This window comes from Gopherus evgoodei, chromosome 4 (genome assembly GCF_007399415.2).
Source record: "Gopherus evgoodei ecotype Sinaloan lineage chromosome 4, rGopEvg1_v1.p, whole genome shotgun sequence".
Taxonomy (NCBI): domain Eukaryota; kingdom Metazoa; phylum Chordata; order Testudines; family Testudinidae; genus Gopherus; species Gopherus evgoodei.
The window spans coordinates 74,460,791-74,483,450 of NC_044325.1; the positions used below are offsets into that span (position 1 = coordinate 74,460,791).

Here is a 22,660-nt window from a genome sequence, read left to right on the forward strand (position 1 = left end):
GTTAGCACTGCACACGTTTCCCGAGGAAGAACACACATACCCAGGAGCCCATGACAGACAACATGGAGAAATTCGCTATTGAGGCAATAGCAGCAGAGCAGAGTTGCAGCGGAAGCAGTGTATGATGATGGTTTGCAGACCTACTGCACCGTCTGCTGCCAGCATCACCCAGGACACAACAGCGGCGGTGTCAGTGAACTGAGCTGAGTGGGCTGCACGCTTGCCATGGTATGGCGTCTGCACAAAAAAAAGGTGCAAAAAGATTGTCTGCCGCTACTTTCACGGAGGGATGGGAGATTGACGATATGTACCCAAAACCACCCACAACAATGTTTTTGCCCCATCAGGCATTGGGAGCTTAACCCAGAATTCCAAAGGGCAGCAGAGACTGCAGGAACTGTGGGATAGCTACCCACAGTTCACTGCTCTGTAAGTCGATGCTAGCCCACAGTAGCGAGGACGCACTCCACTGACTTAATGTGTGGACATACGCAATCCACTGTATAAAATCGATTTCTAAAAATCAGCTTCTATAAAATTGACCTAATTTCATAGTGTAGACATATCCTCAAAGAGGTTGGCTTGTTTAGCCTAACCAAAAGAAGGCTGATGGGAGATATGATTGCTCTCTATAAATAGATCAGAGGAATAAATACCAGGGAGAGAGAGGAATTATTTAAGCTCAGTACTAATGTGATCACAAGAACAAATGGATATAAACTGGCCATCAGGAAGTTTAGACTTGAAATTAGATGAAGGTTTCTAACCATCAGAGGAGTGAAGTTCTGGAACAGCCTTCCAAGGGCAGCAGTTGGGGCAAAAGACATATCTGGCTTCAAGACTAAGCTTGATACATTTATGGAGAGGATGGTATGATAGGATAGCCTAATTTTGGCAATTAATTGGTGTTTGACTATTAGTGGTAAATATGCCCAATGGCCTGTGTTGGGATGTTAGATGGGGTGGGATCTGAGTTACTACAGAGAATTCTTTCCTGGATGTCTGGTTAGGGAGTCTTGCCCACATGCTCAGGGTTTAGTTGATCGCCATATTTGGGGTCAGGAAGGAATTTTCCTCCAGGTCCAGGGCAGATTGGCAGAAGCACTGGGGGTTTTTCACCTTCCTCTGTAGCATGGGGCACAGGTCACTTACTGGAGGATTCTCTGCATGTTGAAGTCTTTAAACCATCATTTGAGGACTTCAATAGCTCAGACATAGGTTAGGGGTTTGATACAGGAGTGGGTGGATGAGATTCTGTGGCCTGCATTGTGCAGGTCAGGTTAGATCATCATAATGGTCCCTTCTGACTTTAAAGTCTATGATTCTATGAAAGCACTGGGGACAGCTTTGGGTGAGAAAATCTTCTTTAGACAGTAGGGTAACTCTTTAGTTATGACTCTGTTTTGTATGTAACCATTTGTTTCCAATATTCTTACTCAGTATTACTTAAAAATAAGTTTATTATTAAAGAACAGAGATTTGTTTTCATTATTAGTGCCACTGTGTTAAACAAATTGGTGATCGTGAGTTGAATCTTACAAGCTGGATGTACTGTTCCTTTGGAACAGCAGGCCTGGTAATTCTGCGAGTGTCCAATGGATAAGAGACTGGACACTACAGGAAATGCTCCAAAGACTCAGGAGTTAGTGAGTGCCTATCGCTACCTGTTAAAAGAGGAAGGCCAGCTGAGACTTGGAAGGTGATTGTGTTGCTTGAAACTGGTGGTTTCAAGAAGCTGGTCCACAGCAGGCACCTCCAAGAGCTCCTCATGCCAAGGACACATGGTGGAGCCATGCCTCACCACTGTGGATACCATCACACTACTATAACTCGCCACATGGACACTGCGGTGAAATAAGGGTGGTGCGCGTGTGTGTGGATTAGCTTAAACCTCTTGCAAAAACTGAAAAAAAACCCCACTCATACCTGAATATAAGTGTCCTCATGCGGAGTTATACCACTATAAGTACAATGGTTTCAATTTATAAATTTCCTGTGAAGACAAGATCTCAACTCATGCTAAGTCTTTTTTTTTTTTTTTTTTTTTTTTTTTTTTAAATGGAGAGAGCTAATTCCAGTTGGTGCTTTCAGTGTAAAATCATCATGAGGACAAAGAACTGTGGTTTTTACTAGGGCTGTCAAGTGATTTAAAAGAGTAATCATGATTAATCACACTGTTAAACAATAACAGAACACCATTTATTTAATTATTTTAGATGTTTTCTATATTTTCAAATATATTGATTTCAATTACAACACTGAATACAAAGTGTACAGTGCTCACTTTATATTTTTATTACAAATATTTGCACTGTAAAAAACAAAAGAAATAGTATTTTTCAATTTCTCCATTACAACAATGGTAGTGCAATCTCTATCACGAAAGCTGAACTTACAAATGTACACTTATGTACAAAAAAACCCCTGCTTTCAAAGATAAAGCAATGTAAAACTTGAGAGCCTACAAGTCCACTCAGTCCTACTTCTTCTTCAGCCAATTGCTCAGACAAACAAGTTTGTTTACATTTGCAAGAGATAATGCTTCCCGCTTCTTGTTTACAGTGTCACCTGAAAGTGAGAACAGCATTCACATGGCACTGTTGTAGCTAGCGTCGCAAGATATTTATGTGCCAGATGCGCAAAAGATTCACATGTCCCTTCATGCTTCAAACACTATTCCAGAGGACATGCATCTATGCTGATGACTGAGGCCCTACCAAATTCATAGCCATGAAAAATGCATCACAGACTGTGAAATCTGGTCTTTTGTGTATTTTTACCCTATACTATAAAAACTTCACCGGGGAGACCAGGGTTTTTCAAACTGGGGGTCCTGACCCAAAAGCGGACGTGGGGGGGTGGCACACAAGGTTATTTTAGGGGGGTCATATTGTCAACCTTACTTCTGGAACTGCTGCCTTCAGAGCTGGGTGGCCAGCGGCTATTGGCCAGGCGCCCAGCTCTGAAGGCAGTGCCTGCCAGCAGCAGCGCAAAAGTATGGCAATACCATACCACCCTTACTCCTGTACTGCTGCCTTCAGAGCTGAGTGGCTGGAGAGTGGTGATTGCTGACAGAGGGTCCAGCTCTGAAGCCAGCAGCACAAAAGGAAGGAATACCATACTATGCCATCCTTACTTCTGCGCTACTGCAGCGGCCACTTTCTGGCCACCCAGCCCTAAAGGCAGCACTGCCACCAGCAGTAGCGCAGAAGTAAGGATAGCAGTACTGCAAACCCCCGTACAATAACCTTTCAGGACCCCTACAATTACAACACCGTGAAATTTCATATTTAAATAGCTGAATTTGGTAAGGCCCTACTGATGACAGATTCTGCTTGTTAACAATCAAAGCACTGCAGACCAACACATGTTCATTTTCATTATCTGAGTCAGATATCACATGCAGAAAGTTTATTTTCTTTTTCAGTGGTTTGGGTCCTGTAGTTTCTGCATTGGAGTGTTGCTCTTTTAAGACTTCGGAAAGCATGCGCCACATCTCGTCCCTCTCAGATGATGGCACTTCAGACTCTTAAACCCTAGTTCAAGTGCTGTAGCTATCTTTAGAAATCTCACATTGGTACCTTCTTTGTGTTTGGTCAAATCTGCAGTGAAAGCTTTCTTAAAAGGAACAACCTGAGCTGGATCATCATCCAAGACTGCTATAACATGAAATATATGGCAGAATGCAGGTAAAACAGAGCAGGGTACATACAATTCTCCTCCAAGCAGTTCAGTCACAAATTTAATTAACACACATTCTTTTTTTAACAAGCGTCATCAGCATGAAAGCATGTCCTCTGGAATGGTGGCCAAAGCATGAAGGGGCATACGAATGTTTAGCATTTCTGGCACATAAATACCTTGCAATGCTAGCTACAAAAGTGACATGTGAACGCCTGTTCTCACTATCAGGTGACATTGTGAATAAGAAGTAGGACTGAGTACATTTGTAGATTCTGAAGTTTTACACTGTTTTGTTTTTCAGTGCAGTTATGTAAAAAAAATTCTACATGTCTAAATTGCACTTTCACGACAAAGAGATTACATGACAGTATTTGTATGAAGTGAATTGGAAAATATTTTGTCATTTTAACAGTGCAAATATTTGCAATGAAAAATAATATAAAGTGAGCACTGTACACTTTGTATTCTGTGTTGTAATTGAAATCAATATATTTGAAAATGTGGAAAAACAACCAAAAATATTTAATAAATTTCAATTGGCCTTCTACTATTGTTTAACAGTGTGATTAAAACTGCGATTACTCACAATTAATTTTTGAGTTAATCACATGACTTAACTGCGATTAATCGACAGCCCTAGTTTTTACGTCACTGTAGCAAACCTCAGGTACAGCTGACATTGATGAGCTACATCAAGGTAAAAAGAACTGTTCCTTGTATCCTCTAGGATTTTATATCCAGTTGGCTAACCTGAGATAACTATCTTAATGTAAAAATACACCACTTTCTACTGTGAAGATACAGCATTTTGGGGTTTTTTAGGAATAGTTGTTATAGCCTCTTCTATCACTGATCACAGTGATCTAAAATAAATGTCTAAACCCAGACGTTATTTTGTATAACAATAGTTTTCTCTCTCTAATTCTAATTTAGACATCTCTGAAATTGGGATGTATTTTTTGTTTAATCGATGTTTTAATGCACCTGCGATCAATCTCTTTCAAATACAGATGCTGAATCCACTAACTCTTGGCTACTGCTTTATTTTAAAGATCAGCATAAATTATCATAAAAATATAATCAATGTATTCTAGGACAATTGTTTTAAATATTATTCTATTTAGAGAAAGATGTGAGATACTGAAAGCCCATGTCACATTTATGGCTTCTTAGATATTTGTTATATTTAACTGGTTGTCCAAGTGATGCCTCCTGCATTCTTCAGGAGTAACCACCCTTTTCTCCCCCTCCCCACTACAGTCTTGAAAATGCCCCACATCTGATCTCAAGCATAAAAGAGAAATCAAAAGTTATAAAAAAAATATATTAAATGTGAATGCATGCTACCGGGGAACAGCAGAGCAGTGGGGGCTGCCAGGAAGTCATGTTAGTTTACCTGGTTCTGTTTCTCTGCTTTTTCATTGGTATTAATGGATGCAACAGATAGGCAGTTGTAGTAAAAAAAATAACTAGTACATTAGCAGCCTTGTCCTGGTTTCCTTTTTTCAGCATCTGGTGCCACACTAAATTAGATTCCTCCTGACGCCTGACTCTTTCTCCAGTTCTACTCAGACTACAGCCTTCCTGTTTTTTAAACAAATTAAAAACAAAATTTCCATCCCATACAAAATAGTCTGTTTTATGTGATTCATGCACCGGGCATAGCTGTTGAAGGGAAGTCTTGCAGGGCAGATGAATCCAGTCAGGCACACCGAGCAAACGTTTGGTAAACTCTCTCCTGCGCCCTGGAGAGCAGGAGAATCATGGGATTCTACCCTGAGAAAGGTGAAAGCAAAAGACCTGTAACCTCAAGGGATTACACTCAGACACAAAGGGGTCAAAGGTGTAAATAGCTCTTAGATGTGACAAACCATCTCAATTCTGCAGTGCCCCACTACTTCAGGCTGCAGTAGATTTCTCCTCAGCAGCAGAGTTTTGGTTCGACATTTCATCATCAGAAGCTGTACTGGAATACACAGGCACCCCTGTGACAACACATTCTTGTGCACCAGTAATAGTAAGGATACCATTTTTATAGTAGTCTCTGATGCTTTCACCGGCGACTCCACATTCTCATTGCTTCATGGGAATGCTGGAAAGGATGTGTGATGGTCAAACAACCAATGACGAGAAAATGTTCTGAATTCTTCAGAAACAAGCTAGGGTCTATTGTTAGCAAATACAGGGTCCAGAACCCCATATCTTGCAAAGTCTTTCATTTGCTAATCATTTTCCTAACTGTCACATCAGGCAGAGTATTCCAGAAATTGGAATAGTAATATAATGTCATAAGACACTGTTTTTCCTTGATGGTAAATAAATTCACTGCAATCACCTTCCACACCCTGATAAGACGCTCATGTAATGAGAGAGCCCTGCTGTTGGTTGCCACAAGTGTGACATATCTCACACTTTTATATATATGACCACAATTGCGCATTCATTCCCCGACTGTAAATAAATCTTGAACTTGTCCTTTTCTTCCCACAAAGAGTCTGAAATTACTCAGATGCCACATCAAGGTCCCTCCTTGAACATTCTGTGGTTCCACTAATCAATTCTACACTAGTCCATGGCAGATGCTTTAATGCAGATAACAGCACGGTGGAGGCAGCTCTAACCTGAGACAAATGAGTCTGTCTCCAGAAATCCTTATGTTGGTTGGGGCTAGCCAGAGCACAGCAAGCTCTGGGTACATCTCCTGACCTTCCCTGCCCCCTGAATTGAGAGTTGCGGGAGGAAGACACAGGAGCCAGCTACACCAGCCTGTGCTGATTGGGAATCTTAAGAAATCCCAGTAGGGGACTTGAAGGAATTAAATGTAGCTGTAGAAGTGGGAATCTGCTCTGATAGCTATAGAAAGATTTTGCCAAATTTTTGTGCCACTAATCTGGATAGAAGAAGGCCACAGAAGATAACTGAGGGATTTTAATGGACAAATGAACAACTGGTTTACCTTGTTTTTCCTGATGACATTGTCATGCTTAGTGCAGTACATGCCTTAATGGATGAAAAGACCCAGCTTTTTGCAATCATAGCAAAACAAGTTGGTTTGTTCATCAATAAGGGGGAGACAAATATATATGGCTATCAATATCTCCAAAGCAACTATGAGAGTAGACAGAGAAACACTAGAAGTCAGTCATTTTACCTACTTAGAGAGTGAGATGTGCAATGATCGCTGCACCATGCTAGATGTCAAGCAACAAATAGCAAACCACTTTCATCAACCTGAAAAGTAACATTACTGACATTTACACAAATATATACATTTTTAACACCAGCATCATGTGTCTTCTCTTTATGGAGCAGAATCATGGAACTGTGCAACAGAAACTGATAAGAACAACTCATTCCCAAGTAAATTCCTGCAAAACATCTTCAGTGTTCACTTCAGAATTTCTTGCAACATCAGAAATTCTAAGGAGAGCAAAGCAACCAATAGCATAAAACATGGTAAGAATATGATGATAGACATTTAGGATATGCTTTAAAAATGCTACCAACATCACTTTTAGATCAAGTGATAATATGGATACCATCTGGAAAGAGGAAAAAAGGTAACCTAGAGAAACATTTCACAAAGAGAAAGAAACCAAATTCATCAACATGACATTCAGAAGTCTAAACAGACTAATAAAAGACTAAAATAAGTGGCAGAAACTGATGGATACCCTGGGCATCTAAGGTTGCAGGAGGATAAAGAATAGAATATAGATAGTGTTCTCAGAGTACTTGCAAGATTATAATCTATTTTAGACACAGTGAAATGGAAACAGTTTAGGTATATCAAGGTACTGTATTGAGAAGCAAAGAAAAAGGAAAATGTTATTCTTGTGTAATTTTAAATGCTATGAGTTACCGATCGGAAAGGACAGTACTATCATCACGACTAGCCATCGGTCACAACACTAAAACCTCATAAATTGAGATCTAATAGTTTGCAAGAGGGAAGAAAAAATATTTTATAAGTTTATAATTAACACTGATATATTTCAGTGGCAATCAATGGATCAAAGTAGTGAATTCTAGCTTTGACCAATATCAGACAGAGAGGCTATATTTCAGAGTTCATACATGGAGAAAGAATACTGCTCCTTCAGCAAGGCTAATGGTTTTTCCATACATAATTCTGTTGAAAGGACCAGAGGAAACATAACTACAGTACTTCTGATTCTTTCAATCCCACTTTCCCTTCCTGCTCTCAGAAACAAATTAAACATTTTAGGATATTTTTCCAAAATGTATAATACTCTCAGAAGCATTAGGAAAAATGTCAATAGGTTAAGTAGTTGCCTTCAAAATCAGTGTTTTTAAATGTAAAAGTGACAGCTTCAGGCTTCTGGACTTTCCAATTCTAGTCTATATTCCTTTTCTTCAAAAGACATTCTTACAACAGATTGGTTATCTGATCTAATTATACAGATATTTGAAGTCATATTAGATAGTCTAGCACATGCTATGATTAGCTCATAAAATATATACAATTAACTAATACAATCAGATTATAGATATCTGATTGACATTGATGGGGAAGACAAACTACACAATTGTCCAGGTCAGGAAGGTATAAATGGTCAGCCCTGGAAATGTGAACCGTCAGTCCTGCCCCACAAAACCTACCACCAGTATCAATGCTTTAGGGAACAAAAAAGGCAGCAATAGAGCCTCAGAGCAGAGCTCTCTTGACACAGGGATATTGGATCTGAAGCAGAAAAGACCTGGAGTGTGCCGTGAGGAGCCCTGAATTGGGAAACCTACAAGAAATCAAGCCTGGGGAGAAGGCATGGATTGCATTAACTGATCAGCAGACTAGAAGCTGGTGGTTGCTGAGGGACCAGTTATCATAGCCCCATTATGGGCAAACAGAGGGAATCCTAACTAGATATGTGCATACTTGGTGCTTCAAAAGGGCTAACTTTCCCAAAGCTGATGAAAACTAAGCGAAATTAATAGGGAGGAAAAATTTAGACAAAATCTGAATGAAAATTGGGAGGTGTTTAAGAAGAGTTTATTAGATGGCTAAAAAGTCACAATTTATAATAATAAAAAAGGACAATTCTAATACATAACAAATGGAAAAAAGGGAAGTAGACCAATCAACACATTCAGATTTATTGAATGTATAAAATTGGTAAGAATAGGTAAAGACACTATGGAAAAAATCCACGGCTGGCAGGGCCAAGGACACAAGAAGGAGCTTTTTAAGTATATCAAGAACATAAGAACTAACAATGGTATAGTCCCACTACTAGATGGAGATAGTAAAATAAGTAATAATGAAGAAAATAGAGAAGTGTTCGATAAATATTTGTCCTGTCTTTGGTAAGAAAAAAGATGATGTACTAATATCACATGAGAATGATGATACTTTCCAGTCCATGAGTAAGGAGGATGTTAATCAACATCTAATAGGAAGAAACATTTTAAAATCAGTAGGCCCAGATAATTTACCTCCACGAATCCTAAAAGAAATGGCTGAAATCTCTGGCCTACTGATGTTAATTGTTAATAAATCTTAGAATTCAAGTCTTCTCGACTTAGACAGTCAAGAAGACTAGAAAAGTGCTAAAGTTCTGCCAATATTCAAAAAGGGCAATCAAGATGATCCAGGTAATTATAGACCAGTTAGCCTGATGTCAGTCCAGACCAAAATAACAGAAAAACTGATACAGGATTCAATCAACACAAAATTAAAAGATGGGAAAGTACTTAATTCGGGTTGCCAATTTTGGTTGGACATATTCCTGGAGGTTTCATCACATGCCATAATCTTTAATTAAAGACTAATCTTTAATTAAAGAGTTCAGGACAGGAGGGCTGGCAACCCTATAATTAATGCCAATTTTCATGGAAAACAGATCTTGCCAAACAAATCTGATTTCATTTTTGATGAGGTTACAAGTCTGGTGAAAAAGATAACCACACAGGTTTAACATATTTGAATTTTGTAAGGCATTTGACTTAGTACTGCACAAGATTTTGATTAAAAATTTACCCTACACCCCTTCATAAAGTATAAATTAAATGGATTAAGAACTAGCTAAGGAGCAGATCTCAGAAAGCTGTATTCAACAGGGAATTATAACTGAATGGGGGTGTTTGTAATGGGGCCCCACAGGGATCGGTTTTAGCGCAACACTAAATATTTTTATGAACTATCTGGAAGTAAATGTAAGCCTGTGGTCGGAAGCTGTAGAAGGAATGAGCTTTCTGCTGCCATCGATTGCTGAAGTATAAGAATAAACAGAATAAGATGGACTTTATATCCATATTAATTATGATCTCAGCATGAACATTCTACTTGTTTTAATTAAACTTCATTTAAATTTTGGGTATAGAGGTAAATGAAATGTTACTATCCTTATTATGTGACAAAAAGGCAACTAAAACTGCCTTTAAATGTACTCTGAGTGATGAGGCACCAAAACCAAATCTCCAGTTTTGCAAGACTGAGGAATGGAGTTTGGAGTTTCTATCATGTGGCAAGGAGTGAATCTCTGGTGACAAGCACTCTGCTCAAGGGTTCTATGCGTCACCAAACCCCCTCCACAACTGGACCTTTGCTGAAGTTGCAGAGTACCATGATAGAGCCGAGTGAACTCTGTTAAAGACCCCCTATTCAGCATCACCAGGAAGGTAATTACTATAGCTGGATTAGGTGGCACAACCTCTGGACCAGATCCAGAGTAGGGATGGCACTGCAGCAGTGTGACAAGAGATGGCAAAGAGGCAAAACTGTGGCAAAAGAAAATGCAGAGATGACACCTACCCAGCACCAGCACAGCTGAAATCACTTTAGCTGGGCTAGGCAGTGGACCAGTCCTAAGGTTTGTTCTCTATGGGCTGGATGGGTTATCTTTCAGGATAGCGAAATTAAGCTGACTGGTTTATAATTCCCTGGCTTGTTTTTGTTCCCCTATTTATTGATAGGCACTATATTTCTGCTTTTCCAGGCCTCTGAGATCTTGCCTGTCTGTCCTCTAGGACTTCTCAAAGACAATCGCTAATGGCTCAGAGATCTCTTCAGCCAGTTCCTTAACTATTCTATGAAGTATTTCATCAGACCCTGCTGACTTGAAGATTTCTAACTTGTCTAAGTAATCGTTAACCTGTTCTTTTCCTATTTTAGCCTCAGATCCTACCTCATTTATGCTGAGATAGTTTGCTTGTGCCCCTTATAATGTCCCTTTGATAAACTGCCAATTCTCCTGCATTCTTTTTTCCTTAGACTAGTTTCCCACAGAATTTTACCTACCAATTCTGAGTCTGCCATCTTGAAGTCCATTGTCTTTATTCTGCTGCCTTCCCTTCTACCATTCCTTAATCATAAAAACTATCATTTTGTGGTCACTTTCACTCAAACTGCCTTCCATCTTCAAATTCTCAATCAGCATGAAATTTAGAATACCCTCTCCCCTAGTCACTTTCTCCACCTCTCGAATAAAAATTTGTCTCCAATACACTCCAAGAACTTGTTGGATAATCTGTGCCCTCCAGTATTACTTTCCAACAAATGTTTGGGTAGTTAAAGTCCCCCATCACCAGTAAGTATCCCGTTTTGGATAATTGTATTTCTTGTTTTTTTAAAAAAACAAAACCTCATCTTCCTCTTCTTTCTGCTTAGGTGATCTATAGTAGACATTTACCATGACATTACCCTTGTTTTTAACTCCTTTTGTCCCTACTCTGACACTTTCAACAGCTCTGTCTCCCACTTTTATCACAACATCAGTGCAAGAGTACACATCCTTTGATATACAATGCATAACCATTTTTTCCCTGCCTGTTCTTCCTGAACAAGCTGTATCCTTCTATACAATATTCCAGTTATCCGGATTATCCCACCAAGTTTCTATGATGCCAGTTATGTCATAATTGATTACTCACTAGTATTTCTAGTTCTTCCTGTGTATTCCCCATACTTCTTATGTTAGTATACAGATACCTATGATAGTCACTAGATTTCTCCTCTATTCTGCCTCATCTCTCCTTCGCCCTGCTGTGATTGCCCAGGTTCTCCCCAGATTCTGACCCTTCACCCAGGTTTCCACATTTTGGAATTACCTGTAGGCTTTTGTCTCCCACCCCAGTCAAACCTAGTTTAAAACTGGTCTCACTAGGTTAGCCCATCTGTATTGGAAGATACTTTATTTTCCAATGTGGAATTTTAATTCATGAATAAAAATATTTAGCCATCATAGGTCAAGAACAGATCTCCATCCTCCCTTTTTCCTGGGAACTATTAAATGGTTGTAGCAAAATCTGTAGTAAGAGGAGGCCCTGAGATATAAGAGGTGTCAGAGGCCTGGTATGAGGCCTGAGCTAAAGTGATGGTCAAGACTTTGCTAACATAAAGCAAAGTTAAGCTGTGAGCCAGAGGCAGGCCCAGCTCACAGAAGCTGGCAAGGAAAGGGCTGATGCTGCAAGAAGATCAGTACCTTTTAGGTACTTAACACTAGAGATCAGAACACCTTATACTGGAACATTCCACTGATAACAAGGAACAGACTGACCCATCCCAATGACAGGGGCAAAAGGGTAATATGATGGATAGAGTTGTTTTGTTCGAACCAACATGTACAAGGTGAGAGGCGGCACCTGACTACGTAGAGGGGTTGCACCTCAATACGTCAGGAGTGATGTGTAGCTTGTTTGCACCTGTGTATAAGAATGCATCCCTGGGGCGGTGTCTTTGTCCGGCCTACGGGGCAGTGGAAAGTCCCGCCACTGACTGAGCCGGGTCCATTGCCAAGAGGCACTTTCTCGTAGTATGCCCTGAATTAGACTAAGAAACCTACAGAGAACTGCCATTGTGTCCAAGATCGCAATAAACCCGGCCAACGTGACTTTGCACCTTACTAGAGTCTGTGGTCATTGGGGGTTCTCTTCGGGTCTGCTGTGTCAGCTACCTGCGCAGAGCTGGGACAGCACACAGAGGGAACACACGCAGCCGAGTGATATCAACACAGAACAGAGCAGAGCACCACACCGGTAGCATCTGACAACAAAATCCTTTCCCTTGATGCTGAGTGGAACTTGCTCCTAGCACAAGGAGAGAGTACACCTCCTGTCAGTGGATTTCCCCTTAAGAGTGGTTCTGGAAGAGGAGCCAAGAAGAAGGTTTTAGAGGAGGTGGAGAAAGAAATTTGATGGTGTAGCCAAAGTGCATGAAATCTAGTATCCACTTGTCCATTGTGATAGAACCTCCATTTGTAGGCAAAGTAAGCTAGGCAGAAATCAAAGAAGAATTCGGAAACAGGTGCAGATGGCATCATTGTTAGATCGCAACTCTTGAGAGTCCTGGTCATGCAAATCTCCCCACTAGTTTTCAGTAATATCAACTAGGTGAAATTTATGCTCATAAAAAGCAAGTTCTGTTATTCTTGTTTATTACCAAGGCAACTAGCATCGGTGTATAGGCAATTACAGCTACTTGATTAGTCTATAAATACCTACATAGCAAGATGATATCTGACATAGGGAGGCGCTTCAATCTAGCAGCAATAACAGAATCCAATGGATAGAAGTTGAAGTTAGAAAAATTCAAATTGGAAATAACTTCTTAAGTGAGTTAATCAAAAGAAGGTTTACCAAGGTCAGTGATAAATTCATCATCAGTTCGAGTCTTTGCATCAAGATTATAGTCTTTCTAAAATATAACTCTGGTTAAAGCACAAGTTATTGGGCTCAACAGTTACTCACTTATATGATAGGGATGAATAAGTCTCTCCATTGCAGGAATTACTGAGTAAAATTCTATGGCTTGTGCTATGCAGGAGTTCAGACTAGATGGATATATTGATCCTTTTTTACCTTAAAATCTATTCTTTATTTCTTCTCAGATTCTCATTCTGGCACTACACTTTACTATATATACACATTGTAACATAGGACTAATAGAAAGTCTTATTTAATTAAGCTTGTTTAGACAATATTTAAAATGTGGCTGACGAAAAGGTCTTTCCTTTTTCTCTAACATGGGAAGATACTCCTAATATATGTCAATATTATGTCAACAAAAATATACTAAAACATTTAGCCAATTTATTTATCAGCATACATTAGCAGAGTTTAGAAAAATATTACAGATCATTTAATAGACTTTTATCGGATGACTGTAGATAGTCCAATTTAAAGTAACTGTGAAATATAATTGTCAGGAGGATAATGCCTTTGCAGGAGTGCAAAGAGGCATCTTTCCTTTGGAAAATATTGTGAAATGACAAATGCTGTTTGGCACAATCTGCAGGATTTGAAAGTTGAAAAGCTACATCTCATAATTCTTTGTGATTCAATAATAAGTTATCCTTCATAGGACCAGTTTAGCAGTATTCAGTGAGGGGGAAGAACTTCAGAGGCAGGGAAATCCTCCCTGTTTCACTCTAAACACTTATCTATCAAGTACTGGAATTTCTCCCTCAATGCATGTATAATCTCTTAATATTAATAGGGTCTGTCTGTGCCCAGTAAAGTGAAGAGGTGTGCAAAAATATCAGATGATAGTTTAACTGCACTATTTAAAAGTATTTGTTCAAACTTAAAGCAAAATTTTCCCATCCACAGTTCAGCTCTATCAAGGTTAGCTAGGTGTCTACTGTAGACATGTCATTGGCTGGTGTTACTGTAATCATCATAACAATTAGATTTACCTGAAGAAGATCTAACTGACAATGTTAAAATGGTGGTAGCCAGCAGTTAGTCTTCACTAGCATTCTGCTCCATATGGTAGTAACAGCTAGACATTAATGAAAAATGTCCCTGGGATAAACAGGGCTTAGGGATAGGAATATCACTTCATTTCTTTAACGCTAACAGCATGTTGCACATATTGTTCCATTCAATCATAAAGATGACCAAAGTATTGAATTCTTCATACTTTATGTGCTATGCACAATTTGTTCACAGATTAATAAAATTACAAATGAATTCTGCTACTTTTCTAAAATGTGAACACTAAGGTTTCTTCAGTATAGTACATCTTGTCAACGTCAATTACAAGCAATCCAAATGCTTAGGAAAATATCTTTAATAGAAAGCATCTTTGTTATAACAGTTAACATTCTACATTTTAAAATAATTAATTTTCTACTGTACAGATGTAAGCAGAGTTTGGATGAGCTCTCCCGACATCTAGTGGTGAGCTGTGGAAAAAGACTTCAGAAGTTGATCTCGTTTGCATGGACACCGGCACCCTGCATAGGTGCTCAGCATGATGGGACTGCTTGCCCAAATGATCACTTGTGCCTGGTATTAGATCCCCAGTCTCCTTGTTATTAGGGCAGGAGTAATAAAGGGTTGTTATCCTTGTTGTGTGGACTGAGGACAGCAGAATTGTACCTGGCATACCCCAATGGAGGGACTCACCCTCAACTGAACAGCACTCGCTAGGCAGGGGACATAGGTTCCAAAGCCCAATGAGCAGAGAGAGGCTGGAGACAGGTATTTGTACCTGCTGGTGTGGGTCCTGTTCAAGGGTCTTAGACACCATTAGATCTTTCCTCTCTCCATGGCATAATAAAAGAGTTAATTTAGACTCAATTGAGAGTCTTGTTACATGCTGCAGAGCTGAAATCACTGATACTTAGGTCTAAGTATTAGACCTACTTTGGGACAATGTCTCTATTTTGAGAGATTGCCCAGTGTGCACTAGCAGTGAGACTCCCCCACTAACAGCTGATATCACTGAGAGCTGAAATCACTGAGAACATAAGAACATAAAAATAGCTCTACTGGGTCAGACTAAACGTCCATCTAACCCAGTATCTTGTCTTCTGACAGTGGCCAGTGCCAGATACCTCAGACGGAATGAACAGAGCAGGTAGTCATCAAGTGATCCATCCCCTGTCACTCATTCCCACCTTCTGGCAAACAGAGGCTAGGGACAAAATTCCTGCCCATTCTGGCTAATAGCCATTGATGGACCTATCCTCCGTTAATTTATCTAGTTATTTTTTGAATCCTGTTATGGTCCTGGCCTTCACAACATCCTCTGGCAAGGAGTTCCACAGGTTGACTGTGCGTTGTGTGAAGAAATACTTCCTTTTATTTGTTTTAAACCTACTGCTTATTAATTTTATTTGGTGACCCCCTAGTTCTTGTTTTATGAGAAGTAGTAAACGACACTTCCTTATCTACTATCTCTACATCACTCATGATTTTATATACCTCAAATCACATTTACCCTGTGCTGTCTCTTTTCCAAGGCAAAAAGTCCCAGTCTTATTAATCTTTCCTCATACAGAAGCCGTTCCATACCCCTAATCATTTTGTTGCCCTTTTCTGAACCTTTTCCAATATAACTTTTTTGAGATGGGCAACCACAACTGCACACAGTGTTCAAGATGGGGTGTACCATGGATTTATATACAGGCAACATAATATTTTCTGTCCTATGATCTATTCCTTTCTTAAAGATTCCCAGCATTCTGTTTGCTTTTTTGACTGCCGCTGCACATTGAGTGGATGTTTTCAAAGAACTATCCACAATGACTCCAAGATCTCTTTCTTGAGTGGTAACAGCCAATTTAGACCTCATCATTTTATATGTATAGTTGGGATTATGTTTTTCAGTGTGCACTACTTTGTATTTATCAACACAGAATTTCATCCGTCATTTTGTTGCCAGTTTTGAGAGATACTTTTGTAGCTCTTTGCAGTCTGCCCGGATCTTAACTATCTTCAGTAATTTTGTATCATGTGCAAATTTTGCCACCTCACTGTTTACCCCTTTTTCCAGATCATTTATGAATATGTTGAATAGGACTGGTCCCAGAACAGATCCCTGAGGGACACCACTCTTTACCTCTCCATTCTGAAAACTCACCATTTATACCTACCCTTTGTTTCCTATATTTTAATCAGTTACCAGTCCATGAGAGCACCTACCTCCTTATTCTGTGGCAGTTTACTTTGCATAAGAGCCTTTGGTGAGAGACCTTGTCAAAGGCTTTCTGAAAATCCAAATACAATATATCCACTGTATCCCCTTGGTCCACATGCTTGTTGACCCTCTCAAAGAATTCTAGTAGATTGGTGAGGCATACTTTCCCTTTACTAAAACTGAAACCTGAGAACTGTGTTAAGCATTGGGGTGCATCTTGGAGAGCAGGCAGCTGGCAGAGAGGAGTGGCAAGCGGCTTGCAGGATGGCTGGTGGAGAGGCATGACCAGCAGGGCAACTGGCAGAGAGGCGTGGCCAGTGGCTAGCAGGGCGGCTAGCAAAGAGGCGCAACCAGACGGGTGGCTGGTGGAGAGGCATGGCAAGTGGCCAGCAGGGAGGCTGGTGGAGAAGCTGGCTAGCAGAGAAGCTGGTGAAGAGGGCCAGAGCAGAGTCCTGCAGAGGTGTGGCTATCGGCCATTGGGGAGATGAGCGAGTGCCCAAGCAGTGCAGCATGTAAGGTGCCTCCTTACTTCCCCCCACCCCGCCTTCCACACAATATGGGAGGTGAACTCTGCGAATGAACCTTTGAACTCTGGGGCTGCACTGGCCACAGACAGCAACTGTTAGTGGCGTACAGAGAAGGAACAGACACGTTAAAGGGACTTTGGGGTTGCTGGACTTAGGACCTTGAGGGGAAAAGGACACTGCCCCACTTACTTACGGGTGGGTCTTTTGCTCATAGTTTGTGTTTATGAACCCTAGTTGCCGTGTTTCCCCAAATTAATGCTGAGTTAATTCCCTCCTTGTATTAAAAGATTTTGCTACATTCAGACTCAGTGCATGCGAGAGGGGAAGTATGGCCTCTTAGAAGCACCCAGGAGGTGGTGTGTAATTGTCCCAGGTCACTGGATAGGGGCTCAAGATGGTTTTGTGTTGTACTGTTGAAAAGGAACCCCGAGATACTGAACCTGGCCCTTGTTACTGATGGCTCCACCTGGCAGAAGGGTTACATATATAGTCTATGAAATGCCCTTCTGGGGCAAACTCTGCATTAAGATAGATTATATTTGTCTCTATCCTGTCAGAAATCATCATCGTGTATAGTAACTGTCATACAATTAATTTTTTTCAACATTCACTCACAATAAATCATGCTACCATGTGCATAGAGGAATAACTAGAAAAAAATGTTTGTAAGAAATCTGTTTTAATCTTGCAAATGTGTATAAACAATGGAATAAAAAAAACTTCAAAAAACTTTGAGACATCACCCACAGGTTTTCTGAATAAATTTTTTTAAACCTACCTGAGAGACTCTGCCATTCGCCTTAAGTCTTCATTTTGCTGTTTTAAACGTTCAAGCTTCGCAAGTATCTTGGATAGTTCACGGCTGGAGTGATCTGGGTGTTCATTGTCTCGTACCAAGTGTCCGCCTATATAAAATAGCAAAGTCCCCCAGGCAAAGAGGATGAGCATAATCCAACGCCAGGAACCAGTCCATGGCCGCATTTTCAGATGCTCAGTTCACTGCAAAACTGTTTTAGCTCACAAAATAAACATTGTAATTCCTTAGTTGGCACAAAGAGGGGCAACTTCTGTTCCTCTGTTTCACCACATTATGCCTAAGGCAAATTATAATCAGTATTAGTCCTACAGCAATTCTTTAAGAGAGATCCTTAAGATGTATGTAGAAAGCTTTAGTATCATGTGCTTCTTCGTTTTATATTCTGTAGAAAGAATAAAACAAGTGTAATTAAGTAACGTGATTTATAAATAATGGAATATATTGGACTGCAATTAAAGTAAATATACATTCATGAAAAAACTGGCAGATTACATTTCTACCCCTTCGTCAACTAAAGAAAGAAAACCTTTTAAGTTTTCACAGTAAATAAACCGTGTTTATTAGAAATATATGTCATGTGACAAAACAATCTGCTCCAGAACTAAAATAATGTGAAGCATCATCAGCTCTTCAAAATAATAATGCTCACTAATCTGTCCAATACCATTTCACACACTGCAAAAGATTAAATCATTGGTTTAATCAATAAATCAGAATAGGTATTCTGCAGTAAATTTTGTATGATCTCAAATGGAAACATAAGCATAGTTATTTTTAAATTATACTATTTTTTCATCTTCTATCCTCTCTCATGTTTATGAACTCTCACTACTAGCTATCATTTTATTGTACTTGCCTTAGTACACAAGAGGTGGGTTGCCATTTTTATAATGGACTCCACTACTGACATGTAGATGGGCCAAGCAGCATCTATATCAGCAATTAAGCATCTTACAAGCACTCCAAAGACTACAAGCAGTAATTTATAAACTAACTAACTATCCTCCATATGTATTCATCCTTAACTAGGTCAACCTGCACTGGCTTCAAGTATGGAAACATAAAATTAATCACAAATCTTTATTTCTCATTTAAACTGCAACACAATCCAGCTTCATTATTAGGCCTTCCAATACTACTCACTGTTTCTTTGTAGAAAACATCTGTGAACTTTCAAAGGAGGGGTGGGGAAGGGACTTCAAATAAATTAACACCATATACTTAAGCACAGAGGGAAACCTTCTGGTTTCAAATTGAAAGAAAAAAAGAAAATCAACTAAGCGTTTGAATAGTGTGAAGAATGCACAAGTACTTCATGTAATGCTAAAACATATGCAACGATGCATACCCATGTATCTCCAGACAAAACCAAGTTTATGAAGCCAGCTCAAATTGTTAAAACTTATATATAACTTGTATATAAATAAACATAGGAGTTACTTTTAATTTGGTCTTAACAGTTGTATATGTACTACATTTGACATAACAAGGACTAAAACAATTTTATCCAAAGTGACTTTTTAAAAACATCTTTCAGTTAATTTTCTGCTTAGCAAAACACATCGCCTCCTGGTTCTAACAATTTCCTTTGTCTCACTGTATCTAGAACTGATTTTAAAGTACTAATTGATAAGAAAGGCACGCTATCATCTAACCCCCCCATCTTACTCTTTCCTCCTTGTCTGCAACTGAACATCTGTGCAGATTGTCAGGAATCAGTATTTCCTATGCAGTTGGGAATCTTATTTTGCCCTCTTTTCTGTGACGTTGCAGTCTATATGGTTTTATAAAAATATGCTAATGAATGAATATAATGTAACTGGAATATGCCTTATGCAAAAGGTTTCTTGTAAGGTATCATTACAAAGCTTATAACCTACTGAATGTGATCATCCTATTTGTATAAATGTACCACTCTTGTATCTGAAACCAGAAATATGAAATATAACTCTGAGGGCCTATTGTAATTATGCAAAGTGTGGGCCACTAATGGTGGTTTGAAATACTCACCAGCACCACAGACCACATAACAATAACACTAACCCAGGAACCTATCCTTGCAACGAAGCCCATTGCCAACTCTGTCCATGTACCTATTCAGGGGACACCATCATAGGACCTAATCACATCAACCACACTATCAGAGGCTCATTCACCTGCACATCTACCAATGTGATATATGCCATCATGTGCCAGCAATGTCCCTCTGCCATGTACATTGGCCAAACTGGACAGTCTCTACATAAAAGAACAAATGGACACAAATCAGCCGTCAAGAATTATTACATTCAAAAACCTGTTGGAGAATACTCAATCTCCCTGGTCACTTGCTTACAGACCTAAAAGTTGCAATATTACAACAACAAAAAACTTCAAAAACAGAGTCCAATGAGAGAGTGCTGAATTGGAATTAATTTGCAAAATGGACACCATTAAATTAGGCTTGAATAAAGACTGGGAGTGGATGGGTCATTACACAAAGTAAAACTATTTCCCCATGTTTATTTCCCCCCCAGCACTGTTCCTCATAACTTCTTGTCAACTGCTGCAAATGGACCATTTTGACTACCACTAGAAAAAGTTTCTCTCTCCTCTGCTGGTAATAGCTCATCTTAACAGATCGCTCTCATTAGAGTGTGTATGGTAACACCCATCGTTTAATATTCTCTATGCATACATATACACATCTTCCTACTGTATTTTCCACTGCATGCATACAATGAAGTGGGCTGTAGCCCTCGAAAGCTTATGCTCAAATAAATTTGTTAGTCTCTAAGGTGTCACAAGTACTGTTCTTTTTGCAGATACAGACTCAGGGCTTGTCTACATCAGAAAGTTGCAGCGCTGGTGAGGGAGTTACAGCGCTGCAACTTAGGAGGTGTACACATCTGCAGGGCACCACCAGCGCTGCAACTCCCTGTTTGCAGCGCTGGCCGTACTCCCGTTTTGTCTCAGGTGTAGAGGATCCAGCGCTGGTAATCAAGTATAGACACTTACCAGCGCTTTTCTTGACCTCCGTGGAATAAGCAGGTATCCCAGCATACCTGAGGAAGCCTCTGGTAATCAAACTGGTCTCCTTCCCCAGCTTGCTCTCGCGTTCCCCGAACCCCGAGCAAGCAGGTCTCCTTCCCTGCGGTTTGCAGGGTGGTTCCGGGAACGCGAGAGCAAACCGCGGCGAAGCTGGTCTCCTTCCCCGGTTTGCTCTCGGGTTCCCCGAACAAGCAGGTCTCTTTCCCTGAGGTTTGCTGGGTGGTTCCGGGAACGCGAGAGCAAACCGCGGCGAAGCTGGTCTCCTTCCCCGGTTTGCTATCGCGTTCCCCGAACAAGCAGGTCTCCTTCCCTGAGGTTTGCTGGGTGGTTCCGGGAACATGAGAGCAAACCGCGGCGAAGCTGGTCTCGTTCCCCAGCTTGCTCTCTCGTTCCCCGAACCCCCGAGCAAGCAGGTCTCCTTCCCTGCGGTTTGCAGGGTGGTTCGGGGAACGCGAGAGCAAACCGCGGCGAAGCTGGTCTCCTTTCCCGGTTTGCTCTCTCGTTCCCCGACCCCCCGAGCAAGCAGGTCTCCTTCCCTGCGGTTTGCAGGGTGGTTCGGGGAACGCGAGAGCAAACCGCGGCGAAGCTGGTCTCCTTTCCCGGTTTGCTCTCTCGTTCCCCGAACCCCCGAGCAAGCAGGTCTCCTTCCCTGCGGTTTGTAGGGTGGTTCGGGGAACGCGAGAGCAAACCGCGGCGAAGCTGGTCTCCTCTCCCGGTTTGCTCTCGCGTTCCCCGAACCCCCCTTGAAGCCGCCCAACAGCGCTGCAGTGTGGCCACATCTAACACCACTTGCAGCGCTGGTTGCTGTAAGTGTGGCCACTCTGCAGCGCTGGCCCTATACAGCTGTACTAATACAGCTGTAACAACCAGCGCTGCAAAATTGTAGATGTAGACATGGCCTAAGGGCTTGGCTACACTTGAAACTCCAAAGTAGTGCTTTGGTCATTGTTCCAAAGAACATGCTTCCATGCTTATGATGCTCGTTAAAAAAAATAAGTGTTCATTAAATTTGTGACTGAATTCTTCAGGGGAGAATTGTATGCCTCCTGTCCTGTTTTACCAGCATAAATAGTAAAACAGCAAAATTCTTATTTCACCAACTATGTACACCTCCCAGCCCTAAATTTCTATAATTCTTTTATATTGATTTTCTACGGACTTAAATGAAAAAGTGCCCCTACTGAATATCTCTCTGCACACCACTTCTTCAGTATTATCAACAATAGTGAAAGTATAAAGTGTCTTGTGATATCTGGCATTTTTCATACAGTTCTAGCTCTCAGAGTCATGTTGTTATATGAGGCTCTCAGCCTTGTGTTTTTTTTAAAAGGAAGTTTCTAACTCTCATGGTTGTGGAGAAAATCTAAATGCAGAGGGTTTAAAACAAGAAAGCAAATAAAAAATGCTCAATTTATTATTTTTAAAAACTCATGATTTTTAAGAAAATCATGATTTTTGGGACCAGATTCATATTTCCTGCAACATCCTCTATTTTCCTTGAAGATCTCCCAACCATGTAAGTTTGCAAACGTATCAGGCTTATGAAAACTCAAGATTGTAAGAAAAATGTCAGATGAAATACTAAATGAGCAAACAGGAAAGGTTGGGAAACCCTTCACTGTAGTTTTCCTGAGGCTTGTGCAATTAAAAACCCTAGAACTTTTAGATATACAGGTTGGGAGACTAACTGCCCTTTGAATACAGCAACATTTCCCCAAG

The 22,660-nt window shown here is 40.3% G+C and overlaps 1 protein-coding gene across 6 annotated transcripts in view; it reads right to left on the reverse strand.

Moving 5' to 3' along the window:
- Positions 1-22,660, reverse strand: part of FUT8 (fucosyltransferase 8) — a 248,110-nt gene that overhangs the window by 104,446 nt on the left and 121,004 nt on the right. For 3 of the 6 annotated variants that reach the window (XM_030559804.1, XM_030559803.1, XM_030559805.1), the window contains exon 2: positions 17,873-18,293. The exons of 2 other annotated variants lie outside the window; for them this stretch is intronic. In XM_030559804.1, coding sequence (XP_030415664.1) covers positions 17,873-18,075 — 203 coding nt within the window. In that variant the 5' untranslated portion in view covers positions 18,076-18,293. Of the gene's footprint in view, positions 1-17,872; positions 18,294-22,660 lie in introns of those variants that run through there. One more of the 6 variants, XM_030559806.1, reaches the window with a different exon arrangement.